The following is an 18,302-nucleotide window of genomic DNA, read 5'->3' as shown; positions in this document are numbered from 1 at the left end:
CTTAGGGTTCACTCTTGGCAGTGTTCAGGGGACTATATGGGATGCTAGGAATCAACTCTGAGTCAAACTCATGCAAGGCAAGTGCCCTTCCCCTGTACTATCACTCTAGCCCGCCATTTTGCCCTGCAGGCCTATAGTTGTTCCACAGGCTGGTAGTGCTTACTGCAGTGGCAGAGCAGTGGGCATTTGACCTTTTTGTACTGTGTGTGGGACTAGGATTTGAAGGTCATTCTGAAACCTCACACAGACAGAGTAGGCCCTGGTGGTCACTAATGGGACTGAGGGGAGCTGGCTCAGTGTGGCCTGGCTTTGAATAACTACACTTCAAAGGTCACAAAGGGACAAAGGAAGTATTTAATTAAACTGTAACTGGTGGCTGTGGCTGATACATCAAAGAGCATGTGAGATTTCTAGAAAGATGCTGAGGAGGAGAGGGTGAGGCAGAACCTATCTCCCTGAGTGGGGGTCTTGGTCAGCCCAGCCCAGAACTACTTGGCTCACTTTAGCCACTGAAAATGGACGTGAGGCTGGTCAGGGCTGAATTTAGAAGAAGCTGGCATTCGGAAGTTGGAAGTGGAGAGAGCACAACTTGTGCTTCTTACAATTCCAGGCCAGTCTGAGCCCCAGGGGTCTCTGAATCTTTGATGTAGCCCTGGCAGCCACCACTCTGATGGAGAGTAAACCAGGTTCTCTTCTCCAGAACCACTGCTGCTGAGACTCTGGCTTCTGCCTGATCTCAGAATGTTTCCTGCCAGGCAAGTACCACTGACTTGTTAGGTCCCTTGGGATTTAAAAGCTACTGGTCCCATGCATTGTACTTTGAAACCACTGTTTTCCCAACCGGATGTCCCCCAAAGGGCAGTGGTCTCAGAGCTGCCAGGGAAGAGAGCCTCTACATCTCCCTCTAATGGGGGAGAGAAAGGGGACCTAGATTCTAAGACTTCAATGACTTGCATGCCTCACCTTTGACTTCCCAGTTTCCAGCACTGAGAACTGCCTTTTCTCTTTGAACTACCTTTTACTGTTCTCCAAATGGGGCCATGCAGAGGGGACATGGCCTAGGACATGTACGGCTCCTCCCCACACGCTTGGGTACACAGGGACATCATAAAAAAGATGATGATATCTTCCCCTCCATGACCCTATAACCTTTGATATTGTTCAAAACATCACCCAGCCACAAAAAGAACCAACTTGGACTGAAAAGAGAGTACAGGGGTTAAGGTTCAGGCCTTGCTTCCAGTTAAGCAGGATTCTCTCTGTGACTCTAGAGGTCCCTCCCTCCAAATTGCAAGGTGTAGCCCTGGAGGCCCTGAGCACTGCCAGAGTGACCTGGGCAGTTCCAGACACAATGTCAGAGCACTGATTCAAGTGACTCCTTGAGTCTTTACATTGAATCATAGGCCCAGTTTGCTGAGAACCATAAGTGGGCCTCCTAGGAACTGTCTGAGAGGGCACCAGTCAGGCCTCACCCCCAAAAAATGATTGGTCCATGATGTCATACAGCAGTTAAAACACATACCTAGAATATGCCCAATCAAATTCAGTTCCTGGCACTTTAGGGTCTCCTGAGCAGCATGGTGTGCTGGAGGTCCCTGGATGTCCTGGCTGGCTCTGCTAGTGCAGAGCCTGAGCAGCATCTTATTCTCTATGTTGAACTTTGTGTGTGTGTGTGTGTGTGTGTGTGTGTGTGTGTGTGTGTTTGTGTGTGTGTGTGTGTGTGTGCAAGAATCATCGATGGGACTCCAGAACTCCTGAGCACTGCTTGAAAGGCCCCCAGTATCACTCAAAGAATTGATGATCCACCCTTAATGTCCCCAATGCAACATCCAAATGAGCCTCTGATGCAAAAAGACTTGCCAACTTGGTGTACAAGTTTGCCATCTCTTGAGAATCAAGAGCCTGTGAGCCTCATTGGGTTCATTGAGGGTCACACATCATGAGAAATTCTGGGCTTCATCCCCACAGCCCCATCCCCATCTGTGCTTTATGCAGGAAGCTGATTACCTGGAAGGAAAAAGGGCGCCCGGAGGCACTATTCTAGGCAGCCTGCTTGCAGGTGAGGACAGATGGGAAGTTTGGCCTAGAAACCTCGGGATTCAGGAGCATCAGACCATCTTGTCATATTCCACAGGAGAAACACCAAGAAAGAAGTGCCTGACAAGAGAATGGACACCAGGCGAGCTGCTCTGGGGAGGCTGAGGTGCCAGGGAGTCACTCCACACCAAGAAGCCTGGGAGAGACCAGGTCTGGATGAGAAGGAGGTGTGAAGCTGCACATGATATGAGGCTTTCCCAGATGACAAGTCTGATGCCTCCACCCAAGAGTGTCTCTATCTGGGTGGCAGTCTGGAGCTAGAAACTGGTCCTACATATGTGGCTGAGTGACCGCAACCCAGGTGCTTAACCTCCCTGAGCCTCCTTCCTGCTTACATCCATCATAGGGAGGAAGTAAGATGTTGTTACATATATATCATGCTGTATGTGGTAAAAAAAAAATTGGATTAATGATAAGAAACTGCCACTTTACTCCTCTAAATTCCCAAGTTCTTTACAACTTCCTAGTATTTTCTGGGATGTGGAGTTTGGAGGAGGGTTGGGCCACATCTAGTGGTACTCAGAACTCTGAACTCAGGGATCACTTCTGTCAGTGCTCAGGGGACCCCATGTGGTGCCAGGGCTCAAACTGGGGTCAGTCACATGCAAGGCAAGTGCATTAAGTTCTGTGTTCTTTCTGCTAACCACAACTTTGGGAATCATATATTTATTAATTTTTGGTGGACAGTGCTTAGCACTTACTCCTATCTCTGTGTTTAGGAGTCACTCCTAGTGGAACTCGAGGAATCATATGGGGTGTTGGGAATTGAACTCAGGTCAGCTGCAATGCAAGCTGTTTTACTATCTTTCTGGCTTCATAACTTTGTTTTAATTAATTAATTAATTAATTAATTAATTAATTAATTAATTTTGCCAAACCTGTCAGCACTCAGGGGTTACTCCTGACTCTATATTCAGAAATCACCCTTGGCAGGCTCGGGGGACCATATGAGATGCTGGGGATCAAATCCGAACTTTGGTTTTTAATAACAATTTTATGTTCACTTTTCAGCCTCAACTCAAGGGGAGCCTCCAGACTCATAATAAAGCCCCAGGTTTCCACTTTGCTTAGTCTAACAGAGAAAGGATCTAGACAGCTTTAGAGTGAAGAATTTGGGTGCTCACAAGGGTTCTCCACTGAGTTTCAGTAATGGGAACCCCTTAAGAGAGCACACACACCACATACCCATGGAAAACGTGAGAAAAATCACCTCAAAGTCCCCCCTTTTGACCCCCCCAGCTCTGTACCAGCCTTGACTCCTGTTTCATTCTGTTCCGCCATGGGGAGGAGGCAGCTGGCAGGACTGCCTTACTCGCTGATTCAGATGGAGGATACCTTTCCGAATTAAATTTAAATACTGTTGAGATAAACAACATGACCTTTTCAATGTCAGTAGGAAGAGAAAATGACACAGTTGCAGGAGAGGGTGTGGAGAGCAACCGCGAAATCAGTTTCTTTATCCCTGTCCAAAACGGAAAAGAACTCCCCTCACCACCGAACAGGGAGCCCAGAGTTTGCCAAGGAAGACGGTACTGAATGTGAGTCCATCAAATCAAACCTTGATCTAGGCAAATTATCTTTCCCAAACAGACAAATGTCAGGCTCTCTGTTGAGAAGGGAAATTCCTCCCCTTTTTCTTGGTAGCCCTTGGCCTTGGACAAAATCTAGGGACACTTTTAGGCTCACTGGCAAGGAGGGATGTCAAGATGTGCCCCCACCTCCTGTACCCACTGTGGGAGCCGGAGAGGAAGAAGCGTGCAGCTGACACGCTGAGAGAAGTGAGTACTTACGGCTTTGGGCTTGTACGGGGGCTGGATCTCTTTGCGTTCAAGTTTCTCCCAGTCAATATACCGGAAAAATGCATGTTCCTTGATGTCTCGTTCACCTTCGGGGCCACAACCTAGACGTTTCCCCGGGTGTTTAGTCATCAGCTGCAAGAAACAAAGGGGTCATGCTGAATTGGAAGAACTGGAAAGTGCTGGCAAGTACCATGGGTGGCTCACACTTAACATGGATTAGCAAACACACATTGCAGTGCCATGGGTTAAGAGGAGAAAAGGACAGTCAGAAATGACCGCTCTGTAGGCGAGGCAAGAATGCATGGTGGAGTTCAGATTTGCTTTCCTCTGAGGGCTTTTCACCCCAGGAAGACTTGGCTAAGCCAGGGCTTTGTAAAAGGAAGACCCACTGGACAGTGCTGCCGGTTCTCATCTCCCAAAGAATCCCTGAGGATCTGCCAAGCTCAAGCCGGCACATGGTCCTGAAGTTCAAGCGTGAAATGTCACAAGAAGCCTTTGATTGAAGAACGAGTCTTATACAATTACTGTTGGTGTGAACGAGAAGCGGTTTTTAATATCTGCCAATTCCCCTCTGCCCACTGCAAAGAGATGGGATGTGGACCCAGGCAAAGGCCACGTTGATTCAGATAATATTGACAGTTCTCAGCAAAGGGATGGGGAAAATGACAAAACAGAAGAAAAAAATATTAGTCCAAGAGACCCAGGTTTCAATTAATGACTTTCTGAAAGCTTGTTAAATAGTCACAACATGGTGCAGCTCATTGCTCTAATACTGCATATTGGAATAAACAATGCTGAGCTTCCTGTGTGCTTCATTTAAATCACTTGGTTATAAAAAAAAATCTTTTCTACCTAGGCCCCAGTGCTAAATAACCAGAACAGAGCTCAAAGGTGAAACCACTTGGGCTTCTTGTCAATGAATTCGTTCAAAACACTATAAATCTCTCTCCCAGCAGACTATAGCAAAGGTACCAGGAGGAAAGATGGAGAAGATGGTGATTTAAAAAAAAAGAAAGAAAAAAATAGAAGCAAACAAGGGGCAAGAGAGGTAGTACATCAGGTAAACCTCTTGCTTTGCATGTGGTAGACACGAGTTCACTCTATGGAATCCTATTTGGTCTTCTAAGATCAGCAGGAATGATTCCTGAGCACAGAGCTAGAGTTAAACCTTAAGCACTGCTGGTCCCCAAACCAAAAATAAGTAAATCAAAGCAAACAGGAGGAAACAAAGGTGAATAGAACACACAGTCAAAGAAGCTGCTTGGAGTTGATGTCAAAATCCTTAGATCTTTGCCCCAAATTTGCAGAAGGTAAAGGGGCAAAATGAGCAATCTCCACTCATTCTACTGGACATTTATCTCAGGGACATTCATCCCTGATTTCTGCCAAAGGTCATTTGTCAAGCCCCATCCCTCTACACCTATCTACAGACACAGATTTTCCACATGCACTTTATTTTCCAGAGAGAAAGGAACCAGGGGTTTCATTTGCTGTTGATGAGCAAGACTATACTAGATTCTCACTATAACTTGGGAAGCCCCAGGTGGGATGGTTTGATTCAAATGCCAAGGTAACTGAGGCTCAAAGAGGTAAAGCAACTGGCAGGGACTCCCTCAGAGGACAAACTACAGAGCAAGAACTGGGTGTCCTATAGCCTTACTCCAGCCCAGGGCTAGGAGAAGGGAATAAAGCCCTGGATTTTTAAGATGCCGGGGTATTCATGGCTCAGCTGGGCAAGGAAAGGTGTGTGGAAGGAAAGCCAACTGGGTCGAATCTGGACATTTGTGAGACAGGGAGGAAGGACAGAACTATGGGGTCCTCGCCAGTAGCAGCATCAGATATCAGCAGAGGGCTCTGGTTAGAACTGCTCTGCCTGGGTTCTGAGCTGAAGCTTCCCAGCCGTTGACTATATGGGACAGGGCAAGAGAGATAGCATAGATGGTAAGCACTGAGCTAGGCATGTGGCTGACCTGGGGAAGGGAAAGATCAAGAAGGGAAGGGAAAGAAAGGGAGAAGAGAAAGAAAGGGAAGAGAAGGGAGTACAAGGGGCTGGGTCACATGGGAGGGCTTATTCCTGAGTCTGTGCACAGTGGTCACTCCTGGCAACACTTGGGGGACCTTCTACAATGCTGAGAAAATTGGCAACCTGCAATGCAAATGCCTTAACTCCAATACTAACTCTCTAGCCCTAAGTGGCTATTTTCAAAAGCCCAGTTTGATGTTCCCGTAAGTGGGCAGAAATGCAGTGAAAAGCCATTGCAGAAGTATTAGGGCTCTGGCAAGAGTTGACCTAGTCCTTGCATTCTGCACTCATGGCCCCTGGTCTGTGTTCAGCTGGATTTTCCCCTTGATTCCTCACAGTACCTCCCGCACAATCCTCCAGGAGCCAGTCATTCTGGGGAAGCCCTGATTTTGGCATGAGCACCAGCCCTTCCTAGAAGTACCAACCTGGAAGAAAAAGCCATGGACTCAGTCCATGCAACTCAGAGAGGTCCCCAAACCCGACTGCGAGAGTTGCCCTAGTCTTATCTGGGATCTGCCCTAAATAAGCAGAAATCTGCTCTACTAGGGAAATTGTTCATTGGAGTTGAAGCTAAATACAGTTGACCTGGAACAGATGCTCCTTCATGGCCCACTTCAAGCCCTGGAGGTCTAGGCAGGGAGCAAATGGGGAAGAGCCTGAGCTTACCATAAGTACCAACCATGTGCCTGCATCACACATGCACAAAGCTTTCTTTTAATTTCACCCACTCCATGCTCTCAAAAACCAAGGTCAATGAGTCATCGTCTTTTTTTATTTGGGCCACACCATGCTCAGTTCTTACTCCTGGGTCAATACTCAAAAATCACTCTGACAGGGCGCTGAAACCATAAGGAATCCTGGGGATTGAATCTGGGTAGTCTGTGTGCAAAGCAAACACTTTTCCTGCTGTTCTATCACTCCAGCCCGTCTTCCATTTTGAAAGATAAAGAAACAAGCTTTGTGTTTCAGAGCAACTTGCTCAAGATGCTGAGCCCCAGAGCTGGGACATAGTACCCAACTGGGGTTTGGCTCTGGGCATCATGTGGCCCCTGAGCATTGATTGCCCTTGGCATTGAAGGGGTGACTCAGGTAGTCCCAGAACTTCAGGGCCAAAGAACATTGCTTCCTTGGACCCTTGTATTCAACTTTTGGCCTAGTCAGAATAGTAGATAGCGCGCTTGCTTTGCATGTCACTGACCCATGTCTCATCCCTGACATTCCATAGGGTCCCCTGAGCACTCCCAGGAGTGATTCCTGAGTCCAGAACAAGAAGCAATCCTTGAGTATCACCCAGGATGGTCAAACAAAACAAAACAAAACAAAAATATATGTAAAGAATATCCTGATCTCCCCTTCTTCTTATAAAAATTCTATCACAGGAAACTCAAATACATGCCAGTAACTGAATTAACATCATCAATTATAGCCCAGGCATCATTTTAAGTGCCTGAGTTGCATTAACTATTTACTGACAAAGGACTTGCCCAAGGGTCTATTATCAATTACCCTACAGAGGAGGCTGAGTAACTTCTCTGAGGTCTTGGGGCAAAAGGCTAGGACCAGGATTTTAATTTATTGGACATTTTTCCAAGCCAGAAAGGGCCACCAATCTAACTCAAGAATGCTTGGCAGAAAGGGATGAGCACAGCAGGATCAGTTTTCTTCTGGCTCTTCAAGCCTGTGTTCTCCTTGAATACATAATGTTTCTCTTTCTCTTCCTCATTTTTGGTTTGTTTGCTCTTTAAAGTTGGTATTCTTTCTTTTTTTTTTTAATAATTTTTATTTTGACCAAAGTGGATTACAGATCTTTCACAGTATTCTTTTAGGTAGATAGTGATGGTATTCTTTCTTGGACATATATTTCCTCTCTTTTTCTCCCCTAATGACTTTCTAAGTAAATTTGTTTAATAAAATCTACCTTATCAAGGGAATCCAGATAGGAAAGGAAGAAGTCAAGCTCTCACTGTCTGCAGATGACATGATAGTCTACTTAGAAAACCCTAAAGACTCTGCCAAAAAGCTTCTAGAAACAATAGACTCATATAGCAAGGTGGCAGGCTACAAAATACCTATATTAATTGCAGCACTATTCACAATAGCCAGGCTCTGGAAACAACCAAGATGCCCTTCAACAGACGAATGGCTAAAGAAACTGTGGTACATATACACAATGGAATATTATGCAGCCATCAGGAGAGATGAAGTCATGAAATTTTCCTATACATGATGTACATGGAATCTATCATGCTGAGTGAAATAAGTCAGAGGGAGAGAGAGATGCAGAATAGTCTCACTCATCCTTGGGTTTTAAGAAAAATAAAAGTCATTTTTGCAACAATCCTCAGAGACAATGAGAGGAGGGCTGGAACTTCCAACTCACTTCATGAAGCTCACCACAAAGAGTGGTGAGTGCAGTTATAGAAATAACTACACTGAGAACTACCATAATCATATGAATGAATGAGAGAACTGGAAAGCCTGTCTAGAGTACAGGTAGGGGTAGGGTTGGATGAAGGGAGATTTGGGACATTGGTGGTGGGAATGTTGCACTGGTGAAGGGGGGGGGTGTTCTTTACATGACTGAAACCTAATCCCAATCATATTTGTAATCAAGATGTTTAAATAAAGAAAAAAATATTAAAAAAAGAATAGAGCAGATAACCAATCCTTTGTGCTAATGTGAATGAGAAACACGGCCCGTTTTAAATAAAAATAAATAAAAAATAAAATCTATCTTGCTTCATTGGAAAAAAAAAGTCTGCATTTTCATAAGAAACAGAGCATGAAAATCTGCATTTTCACAAGAAACAGAGCATGTGAATGTTTCCAGGCAATGCCTTGGGCACTGTTCAACCAGCTGCTCAGGGCAGGGTCTCCACCTGCTAGACCAGGTGTCCTGACCCTGTGGGCTTTTCTGTGTCTGAATGAAGCTCTGTCCCCCAGACTCCCATCCCCCAGGGACATAAGCATCCTGAAGGAAGTGTCAGATCCCCATAACATGAGACAGTTCCTTCGAGAAGGGCTATGGAAGGTACTGGACATTGGCTACTTTTTGAGGTTCATTTAGATACAGGGGCGGGGTGTGGCATACTAAAAACCTCATCCAAATGTGCCTGCACACTTCATCAAAGCATTTTCTTTGAACCAGGAGGAGTTTGATGCTTGCATATTATTTGTTAGAGGTGCAAGCTTGGAGCTGAGTGGGGAGAGTGCTCCATCTAAGCAGTGCTCAGGAGATGCAAGGGCCCAACCAGCAATTCTAGGCTAACCAGACCCAAGTGTTTTGTGCATGGGTTCAAGGCTGTGATGCTGCTCTGGTCCCATGATGCTGGGGAGACTCAGGCCACCCCGACAGTACTGAGGAAAACCAGAGTTACAAATGGCTATGTTAGGCAACCCTGTGGTGCCAGAAGATGAGCAGAGCCAGGCCTGTGCCCCCAGCGCTGCGCTCTTTTTCCATGCTCCTACCTGTGCTTCCTTTCAAGGCAGCCACATTGGACCTCAAGGGAGGTTTTTGAGGTTCTGCTTTTCTGCTTTTATCAGAGGTACAAAGCTGCTACTTTAGAGCTATATTCTTCAGAGGGCTGGGGTTGGGGGGTGGTTGGACTTGGTGTTCTGGGACCACTCAAAAAGATTTGCAGACACCAGAAAGTTCAATGCAAGGGTCCAAGCTGAGGGACATCAGGGCAGGGTGCCAAGGAGCCTTAGGGTGCCTTAGGACACAGGCTTAGTGTTAGCTAGGTGCAGAGGTGAGAGAGCAGAAAAAAAGGCTAAACCCTCTTGTCCAGAATACTGGCTCTTGGGCAAAGCCTCTGTGTTCACTTCATTATTCTATAAACAGCTCCTGAGCTGGGGCTGGCACCTGGATCCTAGCCAGCACCACTCTGGTGCAGAAGGGCCTCTCGGCTGCTTTGTGCAGATGAGAAATAAGTCCATCTGCTCTGGCTAGGCACAAGCCTGCCTCCCCGGGCCTGCAGATTTGCAGGGAGTCCCCTAGGTGCCCGTGGGGAGGGTCTGCTCACTTACCCCTTTGCAGATAGCCACGGCCTCCTTGGACATGGACTTGGGATATGCCACGTTGTGCTCCATGATGGACTGAAAAAGCTCATCCTCATCCTCCCCTTCAAAAGGTGCCTGTAACACAAAGGAGAGTAGAGGGCAAGGGCTTCTGTCTGAGATTCCCTAACCTCCCACCCCAACCCAAACCACCAGGTCCCCTAATCCTGTGGGTCCCAGGGAGAGGCCACACCCAGGGTTTCTGGGGATAAGATATAAAAACAAGAGCCCAGAGCTTTGGGAAGCCCCTGAGGCTGGTATATTAGGAGGTTCAGATGTGTGAGCTGATATTTTCTCTCCAGGAAGCCATGGGGAGGCAGAGGGCAGGACTTTACTGGAAAATCACTTAAAATTCAATTACCTGGCCGGCCAGCATTTCATACAGCAGGACTCCGAACGCCCACCAGTCCACCGACTTCCCATAGGGCTGGTATGCAATGATCTGGAAACACAAGGCTGCTGTCAACCAGCTGCTTCTCCCTTTCAGCACCCACGGGAAGGCACCTTCCTCCCTGGCCTGGGTCTACAGTGGAGGAAGGATCCAGCTGGCAGGCTCAGCCTGGTCACAGGCCTTTTTCGGAAAGAGGGGGCTGGCCAGTCTTACCGAGGAACCTGAAGGCAGGCACTCACATTGTAGCAGCCACGCAGAATTTTCAATGTCATTTTAAGTGTTAGTCCAGCCAGAGTGGCCTTAGGAGGAAGAAAAACTATCCCTGTTTTTCACTAGTAACACCCTAACAGTCACACAGTAACACAAATGCATGTTAACACTGCCACAGTGTAAATCTGGAGACAGTTCAGCTGCTACACTATGTTATTTTATGTCTATGTTATTTTACCTAGAGAAGACGTTTTTAAATAGTTAAAAAATGTAATCCTACTTATTACAATTTATTTAGAAATATAGATAGGTAGCTAGATAAGTGAATAAAATTAAAATCATCTATAATTCTTTCACAAAAGAAAATTGAGGGGGCCGGAGAGATAGCATGGAGGTAGGGCATTTGCTTTGCATGCAGAAGGATGGTGGTTCAAATCCCAGCATCCCATATGGTCCCTTGAGCCTGCCAGGAGTGATTTCTGAGCATAGAACCAGGAGCAAACCCTGTGCACTGCCGGGGGTGATCCAAAAACCAAAAAGAAAAAAAAATTAGGGCAATCTCCTTGATTTTTTGCTATTGTTACAAATTAACTCCATTTGTGGGAGCTGTAGTGATAGAATAGTGGGTAAAGCACTTGACTTGCATATAGCTGACCTGGATTCGATTCCTGGCACTCCATATGGTCCCCAGAGTTCTGTCAGGAGAGATTCCTGAGTGCAGAGCCAGGAGTAAGCTCTGAGTACCAGAGGATGTGGCCAAAAAATACCTCCCTAAACCCTCCAAAATAACATATCAACTTCATTTGCACATGTTTACTAATACTCCTTTCTATGTGACCCTTTAATAAAGCATTTTATTAATGTACATTTTCCATGCTAACATTTGCACATGGGTCTCCTCTGTTTCTAATCTCTGCGTAGCTTCTCAGTAACCATCAAAATCTATTTTATCGATAACCAGCGAATGGAGCTTCTTCTGAGGGAACAACATAGATCTATTTAATCAGGTATTTTGGTCACTAACTGGGTGATGTTCTGAAGATACATTCTGAGACTTACAACTGGTGGGTCAGAGTTCAGATAACATTGAGGACCTGCTCTGTGCTTGCCTAAACTGTGAAGAAGCTGCTCAGAGCATGACAAAGCCCAGAATTTCCACTTATTCATCCATCCCTTAGAAAGTGGATACAGAAAACCAGCTGGTTCAGAGATGCCAGAACACAGATTGGTAGCCAGACCATCTAGATTTGAATCCTGTCTCAGTTTCCCGGTGATGTGGCTGTGGAAGAAGTGAGTTGATTTCTTGTAAGTATTAGTTTTCCTCAGCTTCTAAATGAAGCTTTTATGTTCCCTGTTACAAAGAGTGAAATCCATGCTTCTCATTTTTTAGGCCTCAAAATATTAGCAAGGGGGTCAAGAGATAGTCTAGCAGGTCAGGTATTCACTGTGCATGTGGCAGATCCAAATTTAACCCCCAGCACTGCCAGCAGTGACCCCAGAGCACAGAGCCAGGAGTAAACCCTGAGCACCCACCTCAGAGGGAAAAAAAAAGTGTGTACCAGAAATGTCTGTACAACAGTTTGTTTTGTTCCACTAAAGTGTCTGCAATCCCACATATGCCCAGGTATTGAACTCATCTCCCACCTCACTTCCTCCCTAATTTCCCTCTGAGGAGAATTAACAGCCAGAACACTTTCTGTGAGAACACTTCTCCTTGAAAGTGTTTTCACAGTTTTAAAGTACTTCATGTCTTCTTTGATCCTCCTGACAGCCTAACAAGTTAATCCTTTGACAGAAGGAAAATAGAGCATGGGAGGTGAGAAAAATGGCCTGAGGGGCTGGGGGTGGCCAGCTCCTGGCAAGGACCCAAGGACAGTCTGGCCTAAGGCTGTCCCCCTCCCCTTTACCCCCAGTGGGGGGCATAAGAGGAAAAACAGCCCTGGTGGCCGGAGCTTTCCTGGAGTTTTTGCCAAGCAGAGATACACAGGCTCTGCCTGCAGGTTCTGTGAATTCTCTGACTGTAGGCCTGATGGTTTGATGCCTAGGTCCAGAGGTACGAGGAGGGGAGGACCAGGGTTATACTCAGTGGTACTCAGGGGAGCATTTGGTACTAGGCTAGCACTTGAGTTATCTCCTTGACCCAGAAAGGATAACTTTTTATGGCGGAGGGGACTGGAAGTTGTGTTGGGTCACACCAACCCAATGCTCTGGGGCTATTCTTGGTTTTATTGTGCTCAGGAGTGTTCTCAAAGGACCATATGTGGGGTTACCAGGATCCAAGACAAGGGTTTTAACCTCTGTTCTATGTCTCTGGTCCCAAGGATTACTTTTAAATTATTCAGGTACTAAATTAATCATTTACCTTATGGGAAATTTAAACAGTGCACAGACCGAACTAAATTCCCCCTTTTCTCAGGTTTTTCTCCTCAAAGGTACTCAATACTATAAAATCCACATGTAAATCTCCTTATTTTATGACTTTACAGGCAGATACACTGACTTAAAGGACAAAGTCAGCTTCTGTGCATTGTAATTTCCTAGTCATGGCATCATCTGGCATTCACCATTCGATACTGCGAGGTTTTTTTGTAACAGCTTGCTAAGAGAATCTTCTTTAGAAGCATGGCTCTGAGAATACTCATTCTATGGCCCATTCCCCTATAGGTGGACATTACGTCACAGACAGATATGCTCAGAACCGCAGACTGGTGTCTAATAGAACAATACAAAAGCACATTAGCACCACTTTATCAGTAGCCACAAAGTTTATCTCCTATTCCTTAACCATGAAGGAAGGACTCTAAACTTAGGCCATCTTGGATGCAATCCTTTCATTCTTACAAACCAGACACAGATGCTTTGGTGGCAAAGAACACCTGGGTTTTACTTTCTTGTTTGTTTTGGGGCCACATCTGGTGATGTTCAGGGTTACTTACTCAAATAAGTAACCCCTTGGCTTTACACTCAAGATCATTCCTGAAGGTGCTCAGGGAACCACATGGGATGCCAAAGATAAAATCTGGGTCAGTGGTGTGCACAGCAAGCAACCTATCTGCTGGATTATTGCTTTGGTCCCAAGATGCAGGGTTTTTTTTGTTTTTGTTTTTTTTCTTATTAATAATTTTTATTGTGACCAAAGTGGATTACAAATCTTTCACAGTAATATTTTAGGTACATAGCTGCATTGAACTCAGGGCATTTCTACCACCAGTGTTGTTCACCCTCCAACCCAGGCTGCTAGTATAATTGGTCCCCTCTCTGTCTACCTTGGTGTAGAATGGGTATCTATTCTGTTGTCATACTCAATTTTCATACAACTGTTTGGTCTTGGTTGGCACCATCTAGTTTTTCCTTCAATTTCTGAGGCAGAACAAAATGATTCAAGTTATGTGGTTCTGTTTGAAAGGAAAGAAAAAAAAGCAAAAAACAAAAAAAAATCCAGGAGGGGTCCATTTAGAGGGTTATAAATATCAATTTAAGAGAAGAAAGGGGAAAAGGAAGAAAAAAATTACAAAAAGAAAAAAAGAAAAGTACCACCATAATACAGACAATAACCAAGCAATAATCACAAGCCCAAAATAAAAAGAAAAAAAGAAAAACAATAAAATTGTGCTTTCTTCCCCCCCTCTTTTGCATAGGCACAGTAAATAGTGGGGAGATTAGAAAGGGAATTCCTTTGACCTAAGAGAGACAGGATTTCTCTGCCCTTGAAACATACTGTCATAGGACTAACTACAGGTTCCATACATGTTCTTTTCCTCTCCCCTAGGTCTTTTTGTAGTGTCTGGAAACTTTCTTCTCAGTTGTGGATGATAAAATCAGGCCTTTGTAACTAGAGATTTTGGTATATGCACAGGTCATAGAATGGAGCCTAGGATAGAGTCTTTACGGTTCTTGAAGTTCTGTTCCAACACTGGTTTTTTTGTTTGTTTGTTTGTCTGTTTTGTTTTTTCTTCTTCCCCACCCAAAACTGTTGTTTTAATCAGTCTTCTGTAATTGGTGACCAGGACCCAGATTTTAAATAACAAGTCAATCTACCTTCTTCCCCAGACTCTCCAATCCATAGCTGCTTCTCCAGGGATCTCCAGAAAAGACAAATTCTTGGATATCTATTTCTAACACCTTGGGTCATGCCTTCAGATTCTTTACTTTAAAAAGTCCAGTAACAGATCACAGCATGCCACACTTCCACCATACTGCTGAGCACTGACATGGAGGGAACTTGGGGACCACCTTGGGGAATCAGTTTCACAACCAATCACTTCCTGAGTTTAGAAAAATCCCAAAAGGAAAATTCAGTCTTCCTGAGCTCACCTCCTGTACACCTTCTAATCAAGCATAGGCCCTACATCATATGTCAGACATCAGCCTTGAGGATACCTCCCTCAAACTTCTACAACATTTCAATGTCATTGGGGGAGGGGAATCATGTGTTCCCGAGTCAGTTACTTGATAAAGGTTTTCTATTTGGGGGAAGCCACACCCAGTAATGCTCAGGGGTTACTCCTGGCTCTGTGCTCAGGAATTACTCCTGGAGGTGCTCAAGAGACCATATGGGATGCTGAGGATTGAACTGGGGCCAGTCCACTGTGCTCAGCACCCTGGCTGGTTCTTTTAAGTTCTATTTAAACCTCTCCCAAACATTGATATATTTTTGGCTAAGCTTCTGGATGTGTGTTTAGCCAATCAGCATGTGTGATCTCCAAGGAACGATTTCAGTAGATAAGTCTGTGATGGGCTTGCTAAGGGCCTGCTGAGATCCTGGCCAGCTCAGACCAATGTACCAAGAATATGGCCTTGCATTAACCCTCACCCTTGCACTCACCTCTGGGGCGATGTAGTCTGGGGTTCCACAGAACGTCTTGGTGGTCACCCCATCCCAGATATTCTCTTTGCACATACCAAAGTCTGCAATCTTGATGTGACCCTCTGAGTCCAGCATCACATTGTCAAGTTTGAGATCTCTGTGAGGACAGATTTGAGGAAGTTGGGTCAAGGCAGCAAGGAACTGCAAGGCCATAGGTCTGCTGTGAAGAGCCTCACCCTTCACTCATTGAAAGAAACCCTGGAAGGGATAAATAAAGGACCCCCCAGCCTGTGTACTTGTCTTGTTTACAGATTTGAGTACTTCCTGAGAACACAAAGAGAAAGCAGCTTTAAGAGGCCACACTGAATCTAAAAGCAATGCAGAGTCCACTGAGGCATCCTTTTGATTTGTGGACTTGGGAGTTCTTCCAAGTCTTATTCAGGAGACTCAAGAGTCATTCCTGGCAACACTCAGGCAACTGGGCTACATAGCTCCAAGATAAGACCTTAGGATGTGATACTGCTTGGATCCAGTAAATCTTCAGTCCACCAGGGCTACTTCTGGCAGTGCTTTGGGGTTACACAGAGTCAGGGACCAAATTTAGTGCCTGGTATATGCCCCTGACACAGTTCTTTGGGCCCATGAAAGTTTCTTGTATCCTTGGTAATTTTCAGAACTAATGATGGAAACTCAATCACCAACACCTAATATTTTCTAGGAAGATAAATTTCCCCTCACAAAAATAGAATTAAAAGAAAAAATGACAAATAGATGTGAAATACTTGCTACTTTGTAATATAAAGGAAATGACAAAGAGCCAAATAAAATGGAACCTGAGAACTGGTCTACAGAACTGAGCTTACCATGCAGAGGACAAGGGCAGGAGACAGAAGACCCAAAGACAAGGGTGAAGGGAAGTGGACACTGGTGGAAGGTGTGAGGTTGGAACACTGCATCCATGAAACCTGATCATTAACAGCACTATAAATCATGGTGTCTCAAAAAAAATTAAAAACATTTAAATATACATAATTCTCAGGGAGAGGGATGGCTAAAGATAACTGAAAAAAGCTCCTAGTGTGTGAGTCAGGAGATATATTCTTGTTAATTTAAATTTGATAATCAAAAACTACTGGTTGCATTGTCACTGTGTGACAGGTAGTGATCTTAGAGCTAGAATCATACTGGAAACAAGATAACTTTGCCTCTTGCTCAGTTTGAGATTCGTTCCAACAGAGGGAAATAGAGAAGGAACTAGCTTCCAAGTCTGGTGTGATCATTCTAGAGAACCTCTGATTGATGTGAAGCAATAAAGAGGCTAATGAGCTAGAACCTGAAAAAGGTTACCACAAACATGTCTCAAGAAGGACCCCTGCAACGAAGTGGCATATGATCTTTAAGCTAGAGTACATGTCCTACATGCATAGTTTTTTTTTTTTATTTTCTCTGTGTTGATGAGGGCAGCTTGATAATCTGGGCAAAATCCTTATACATTATCAGTATATCCAGGAAATCTAAAACCAATGTAATTTCTTTTTCCTTAGCATCTTCTTTCAACTCAATGTAGCACCAAGGAGCAGGGTTAGATAGGAGTTAGCCTTCCCACAGATTCAGTTCCTATCCTCTTAGGTAAAGGCATCTCCTATTTGACTGAGATCACTATTGTATGTCATCTTCCTGGGGCAGTGTTTTCTGTGGCTTCTGTCCATTGTGCTGACCCTGTTCTAATATTCCCCTGAGGAACCAGCCTTAACTAATTCTCAATCCACATAGGAGTGAAGGTGCTAATCCCAATTCTGAGCATATAGAGCTGATTACTAGGGTCATTTGCAATTCTACAGTCACTGTGTCCTTGGCCACTAACTCCTGATTCAATATCCTGGATGAGAGGGACGAGTATTAGGCTGGGCGCCAAACTAATGTTCTGGAGGAGTAATTGTAGCTGGCATTTTCATTTTGTATAGTAAGAAATGAACTTTGTTCCTGCACACAAATAAAAGTGGTTCAGTCACTTAAAAGAGAAATGAATGTCCCCTCAACACACACACACACACACACACGCACAAATAGTAGAGAGAAAATGAAAGACAAGAATTCAACATGGCCTCAGTACCTACTTGCAACACTATTCTTTGCAATTTGATGACAGTCAAAGTCCCTCATGTGACCCTACACACCAGTCTAGTTTCTTGTGAGGTTGGAAACTTAACTCTGAATCCCAGACCAGTGTATACAAACTCTAAGAACTTCCTCTCCTGTTCCCTCCACCAGAAAACAGGACTGGATTTTTTCCTTCAATAATCTTAAAATTCAATGCGTGACTGAGTCCATTTCAAGTCTGGGGAAGTTCCGTCTACATTTCAAAATGGAAGTCAGCTGCTGTTTGAAGAAGTTAGCTTTGATTGTCAGCACAGATGTGGAAATCAAGTGATCTGGAGTTACATACAGCAAGTAAGGAGCTTGCCTTGCCTGCAGCTGACTTGAGTTCAATCCCTGGTACCCCAGAGACTTCCTCAAACATGATCAGGAGTGATCCCTGAGTTCATAGCCAGGAATAAGCCCCAATAACCACCAAGTGTTGTCCCCCCCAAGTCATCTCAAGGAACCCATGATCCCACTTCCTTGTGTTATGTTCTAGTGAAGCCATTGGCTTGAATGTTGGAGTTAACTGCTTTATGCAGGACAGACATGTACCCCTCAACACCAGGGCCATGGACACCCCAAGACACTCCCACCTTGAAGTCTCAGGGAAGGAGAAAGCTTAAGAAGAACTCAGGTCCTATACCAGGCTGGCATTGTGACATGCTCATCCTTCAGGTGCCTTGTTCTTTCCTGGAACTACCTATATGCCATGTCATCTTCCTGACCTTCCATCTTCTACCCTCCATCAAGAGTAAACTGAGAGGGTGGGGGATTAGG

General features: G+C 44.9%; 1 protein-coding gene across 2 annotated transcripts in view; it reads right to left on the bottom strand.

The window, feature by feature from the left end:
- Positions 1-18,302, bottom strand: part of PRKCB (protein kinase C beta) — a 359,342-nt gene that overhangs the window by 22,827 nt on the left and 318,213 nt on the right. For both annotated transcript variants that reach the window (XM_049789114.1, XM_049789113.1), the window contains exons 13-16: positions 15,402-15,540; positions 10,337-10,417; positions 9,946-10,053; positions 3,888-4,028 (exon numbers count right to left, since the gene is read on the bottom strand). In XM_049789114.1, coding sequence (XP_049645071.1) covers positions 3,888-4,028; positions 9,946-10,053; positions 10,337-10,417; positions 15,402-15,540 — 469 coding nt within the window. The remainder of the gene's footprint in view (positions 1-3,887; positions 4,029-9,945; positions 10,054-10,336; positions 10,418-15,401; positions 15,541-18,302) is intronic.

Source organism: Suncus etruscus, chromosome 15 (assembly GCF_024139225.1).
Source record: "Suncus etruscus isolate mSunEtr1 chromosome 15, mSunEtr1.pri.cur, whole genome shotgun sequence".
Lineage (NCBI taxonomy): Eukaryota > Metazoa > Chordata > Mammalia > Eulipotyphla > Soricidae > Suncus > Suncus etruscus.
The sequence above is the reverse complement of the archived record's forward strand: the minus strand, read 5'-3'. Positions and strand labels throughout refer to the sequence as shown.